The sequence below is a fragment of the Octopus bimaculoides genome, chromosome 30 (assembly GCF_001194135.2).
Source record: "Octopus bimaculoides isolate UCB-OBI-ISO-001 chromosome 30, ASM119413v2, whole genome shotgun sequence".
Lineage (NCBI taxonomy): Eukaryota > Metazoa > Mollusca > Cephalopoda > Octopoda > Octopodidae > Octopus > Octopus bimaculoides.
In genome coordinates this window covers 253837-259865 of record NC_069010.1, presented here as the reverse complement: position 1 = coordinate 259865, position 6029 = coordinate 253837, and the positions used below count along the sequence as shown (strand labels likewise).

General features: G+C 35.2%; 1 protein-coding gene across 1 annotated transcript in view; it reads right to left on the bottom strand.

The window, feature by feature from the left end:
- LOC106876120 (adhesion G-protein coupled receptor G6-like) overlaps positions 1–6029 on the bottom strand; it is a 43520-nt gene that overhangs the window by 19500 nt on the left and 17991 nt on the right. Inside the window, exons 2-4 of the mRNA XM_052978159.1 lie at positions 3123–3245; positions 2594–2740; positions 1674–1795 (exon numbers count right to left, since the gene is read on the bottom strand). Of these exons, the coding sequence (XP_052834119.1) occupies positions 1674–1795; positions 2594–2740; positions 3123–3245 (392 nt within the window). The remainder of the gene's footprint in view (positions 1–1673; positions 1796–2593; positions 2741–3122; positions 3246–6029) is intronic.

Sequence of the window (6029 nt, the reverse complement as noted above, 5' to 3'; positions counted from 1 at the left end):
TAATAAAATGAAAAAAAGGATAAAATCTTTTACAAGAATTTTATCAGGAAGCTAGTGTGCAAACAAATTCGTAAGGGAACTTTCTATTCCCAAGAATACACTTATTCGTTTATATATATTTAAAGGGCATCACTACAGAATAATGCCACACACTAGACTTCCCAAATAAACACATTTTAGTACCAAATGCGAGGAAAACAACTTTTGAAAGAAACCAACATTTAAAAAAAAAACACAAACTCAACTATGTATCGACCGATTTCACGATTACCAAAATGAAATCTAGTTTCCGTTCGTCAGCATAGTATAGTATCAACATATATAAATAAATAGAATCTTCACCTTACCAACACGAACACGCATGTATCCGGCCAAGCAAAGGGAATGATGCTTCTCTACATACGTCGGTAAAAAAAGCAGGAATCTCTCTGAGTTGTTCTCTTTTATTAGTTAACATTTCAGCTTTAGGATTTAATCGCAAAAGTAATGTTTATTGATTGTGACATCTTACATTGCGCGATAGAGTTTTTTTTAACTTCGCTGTTTTTTTTTCATTTCTGGATAAAAGTTGCGCAAATATTTACTGCTACACTTTCTACAGAAAGTTTAATCAGGTATCGATCAAACCATATTGATTCCAGTATCCTTCCATATCTGTTGGGTTTTGTTGGAGAAATACAAAGCTGATTACAATTTGTGACAATAATCAGCTTTGGATTTCAAAACTGATTGTAATTATTTACACCATTTGTACCAAATATATACAAGCATTATCATCTTTCCACTCAAGTATTTCCTCTATTTGTTACTTCATAACTTTCAGAAAAGTAAGTATTTTTTAGTAAATTTCTCTTCAGATAACTTTCAGATGATGTAAATTATATCGGAATTTGGTTTTCATCCTAAATTCACGTTTTAATGATGTAATATACAATTAAGTTAGAAAAATCACTTTTGAGGCCTATTCCACCTTTTTTCCTTCTGGAATTTGTTAAATGTATATTTTTCATAAAATGCATTTTTTCATAGATATTGGCAGTTTTTGAAATAAAACAAATCATCCGATTTGAATTTGTTTATATGGCTATATGGCATCCTAGGATTCCTGCTATTTCTAGCATAGTAAATGACCATATAGAGGATGGGCTCCCTTTGTGTTTGTTTAAAAAGAGAGTCATAAATTTATGTTAACATAACACCCGATTTCTTCATGAAATCTAACGGTGTCCTGGGATGTTTTGTATTATTCCGAATTTGTTTACGATGAAACGAATAAACGATAGAAAGGAAAATTAGACGTAACTTACCAGAAAGATTACACAAATTGGATATCAAATGTGTGAACATAATTTTGCGACTGCAATTAGTATTAATAGCAGAGACAGAGTCACTAATTTCACCATTGTATAGTTCTATGCTTTTTCTGAATAATCAAACTATAAACTAATTCTGCTTAAACAAGCAAAGTAGATTATCCTCTCTCCTTTTCGTTTCTCGTGTCATCATAACAGCGGTCAATTCCAAATCCTACACTAAAATATGTGTCCAGTAAATATTTTTGAATTCTTTCCTGACCCATGTTTTTCGTGCAAACATCGACCACATCGAGCTTACCAGCCTGTCTCTTTGTATTTGAACAGTTTATAAAAAATAATAGAAATTGAAATGCTTACCTGAAACAAACGTGAATTATTACTGTAAGAACAAGACAGACAAATGATATTCCACAGCCAATGTTAGATATAACAGATAAGGGTTTAACAGTTTTTATATCGTCCTCATTCGAGTAGACATCCTAGAATAGAAACAAACAACCATAGTTTAGCTCCACCTCGTCCTCTTTTCTTATATGTTAGTTAACATTTATATAACAAATGTGTATAATGTCGGTGTAGGAGATGAGGACGTTTGCATGTTGTATTATTAATGTTCCTTACAACGCTGACAATAATAGAGACATTAACAGTGACCTAGCTGTTTAATCTCCATCCTTGTGATATCAGTAGAACTCATATGGACTTAACTAACATGTTTTGTATTTCAGCTTTTCCTTCAGGTTGAAATATTTACCATAGATAGGGGAATGGTTTACTGCTGTAGGTAGCAGAGGTATTAACTGACAGGTATTTGATAGATGTATATTCTATGTATATTACTGACATGAAAGTCTAGGGCGAAGAAATCCCATGAACTAGAGGAAAGATCTTGTAACAGAATCATGAAGGGACCAGAGTTTAATGTCTGGGCAACAAACACACCTCAACATAAATGAAGATATTTAAATCAAGAAAGATGACTCTGACAACCTCTATGCCATTCATATAAACGCTGGAGGAATCACCATGCAATGGAATTAAGAATGGTAGCTTCGTGCATTTAAAAGGCATCATCCTGAGTATAAACTATAAACAACAGCAATGGCAACAAAAACAACAGTGGCGTTTTACAATATATCAACCTTATATATTTACCAAGATATCCTCCAACACAAAGTCTTGTGTGTATGTTATTATACAACTCTTTTAAAATTTTTGATGCAATGACATAACTGCCAAATTACAAGTAATTAACAACTTGTCATAATGTTACCAACCATTAATAAGGCAAAACTTGTAAGATGGTCGCAGGAACAGACTGCTTTCTTTCCAGGTACATAATCGGACATCTTACAGCCTTTTGTTGACCAACGAGGATCATCTGGAGATTCATCCCAGTAAACACATTCTGGGTTGCCAGCATTCTGAAACAAATTAAATTCTATTAATTTAATCAAATTACTTTGTAATTAGAATGCATGTAATTATGATATGTCTCTTATGACTTACAAAAACATCGAAGATACCAAGGTCATTAATGTTTGGTTGGTATTGACATTGTGAACTCCATATCAGATGCTGTGACATAGTTTAACTGACCATTGCATCTTGTTTATAAATCTATGTCTTTTCTCATAATTTACACTGCATCGTCATAAGAATGGAAGAAAAAGATGTTGGATGGAGTGGTTCAGAAAATATTTAAAATGATGTGGTGGTCACGGCTGGGATGTGTTTCATCATATGTCTACTGGGTTAGTGATGCATGAATATAAACAGCAACAATAATAAATACACATCTATTACCTGGTGTATTAAATTGAATGATATTTTAACTGGTTCATCAAGGTTGCTTATTGGAATGTTAGGAATATTGGCAGCCAGAACATAGTTGTTAATGTTAGTATTTCCTTTGGAGTTTTGTGTTACCTGTAAAGAGAAGTTACTAATTAAATTAATTTATTCAATGGAATACATTGTTAAAGCATGAAACGATCGAACGTTAGTATTGTTCTCTTAAGGTTATTTCTACAGATATAAAATAGAAATTTTAGCCAACACTGAATTTTGTTACAACGTTTCGTATCTGGATGTCCGATTTAAACTATGAAATCGAAAACGAAATGTGTAATGGCATATTGTGAAGGGTTTTTCCTCTTCATCAGCACCCGTCTAACCCATTCTCGACTACGACCATACTGCTTATATAGCCACCGCATTCACTCATTGGATATACCAATCAACCTACTAAACGCATTCCTGAAGCTGGTACGTAAATATTAATGAGTTGTAAGTACGTGCTATTTCGTTATACAGCCATGATATACTATAAACTATATTAAATATCTTTTATAAGTCAATATCACGTTCTACTGCGTTACCAGTGCTTTTTACATTATTTTGTTAAGGTTATTCCTACAACGTTACGTATCGAGACGTCAGATGAAAACAAACAATGTAATCGAAGAGGAAAATGGGTATTGAGCGTATATGTCATATTTCGAGGGCTTCCTGCCCCTTTTATCAGCACTCATCTAACCCATTAGACAGTCGTTACTTTAGTCAGCAGCACAACTTAATACAATATATATTAGTTTCAAAATTTGGTCCAAGGCCAGCAATTTCGGGAGGAGGGGTAAATCGATTACATCAACCCCGGTGCTCTTATTTCATCGATCTCGAAATGATGAAAGGCAGAGTCAACCTCGGTGGAATTTGAACTCACAACATAAAAAGGAACCAAATGCCACAAAATATTTTACCTGGCGTGCTAACGACTCTGCCAGCTCAAACCTCTATAATAATCCTTTCTACTGGAAGCACAAAGCCTCAAATTTAGAGGAAGAGATTAAGTCGATTACATCGACCCCAGTGCGTAACTGGTACTAGCTTTATCGACCTCGGCGGAATTTGAACTCAGAACGTAGCAGCAGACGAAATACCGCTAAGCATTTCGTCCAGTGTGCTAACGATTCTGCCAGTTTAACACCTTACATTCTATAATAATAAATGCCAAAACGAATTTCTGAGTGTCAGTGTGTCACACTTTCACTCCTTCATTTACTATTCGATGACACGTCTACTATTCCTCATGTTGTACTTAGAGTAATAGTAATCATAGAGACGGTGAGGGCAGTAATGGATTGGAGGTTGTGGTGGTAATGGGGTGATAGTAATAGTATGAGCTGTAGTTGTGATAGAGGCAGAGGCGATGGTGGTGTAGGGAAAGGCGGCACAGTCAAAAGAATTGATGGTAGTGGCGTCAGAAATCTGAATGGCGTGTGTATTGCAGTTGTGGTGGCGATGGTGGTGGTACTGGTGATGGTGATGGTGGAAAACAATCAACAGAAACAGAGAGAGAAAGAAAGAGGGTAGAGAAAAAATAAACTGTACTGACCCCCGAATGGGAAGACAAAAAATGTTGTCTATCATTCAGCTTTGCAATAAGTTCCAAGTCAACAAATTCTATCATTCTTTTGATGAAAATTGTTCATTGCTTGAAAAATATTGGTCAAGTTTAATAAAATTTAATATGTATTCAATGCATGAAGTGTTATTGTTGGGACCAAGACCCTATGAAGAGCCCTCCACAGGAGCTAGCTTCAAAGCTGCCCGACAGGGCGGCTTTTAAGCTTGTAATACAATATATATTACAATAAAATATTCCATGGGAGGCCACACATGACGGTTGTACTTGTTTTAGGGAATGGACAGTTCGTTTTACATCGAAATTGATTAGATAAACGGTTGGTACTTATCAAGTCCATTTGGTAATTAACGATTCCCGTGTCCAAACTCATCCTTAGCACCTTGTGTCGATAAATATCTAACACAGACTCTGGTTGATAAATAAGAGGTCGAGGGGTATTTAGCGGTTGAAATCGTTCTCTCATCCCAATTGTGAGTATAGACGTGTATATATGTGTGTGTGTATGGGTGTCAGTCTGTGCGTGTGTATAGTGTGTATCTATCTGCTTGTTTGTCTGTCTGTCTGTCTGTCTGTCTGTCTGTATGTATGTATGTATGTATGCATGTATGTATGTAGCGAGCGCACATAGCCTAATGGTTAGGGTGTTGTAACATAGAATTCAAAATACATGGAATTTACATTATTTACATTTGACGGATATTTGTCATCTTGTTTGTTGTTAAAACAACATTTCGGCTGAGATACCCTCCAGCCTTCGTCAGGTGTCTTGGGGAAATTTCGAAACTGGGTTCTCATTCCTAACGATGTTACTCGACACAGTCTGTCTGTCTGTCTGTCTGTCTGTCTGTCTGTCTGTCTGTATGTATGTATGTATGTATGTATGTATATATGCTTGGATGTATGTAGTGAGCGCACATAGCCTAATGGTTAGGGTGTTGTAACATAGAATTCAAAATACATCAAATTTTCCAGTCTTTATTTAGATTCTTTTATTTGTTTTAGTCATTTTGACGGGACTATGCTGGTGCATCGCTTTTATCGACTAAACCAACTCAGGACTCATTACTTGTAAGCCTAGTACTTATTCTATCGGTCGCTTTTGCCGAAGAACTAAGTTACGGGGACGCAAACACACCAACATCGGTTGTGAAGCGATGGTGGGTACAAACATAGACACACAAACATATACACGTATACATGCGCACACACACACAAACATATATATATATATGTATGTATGTATGCATATATATGAATGTATGTATATATATATATATATATAT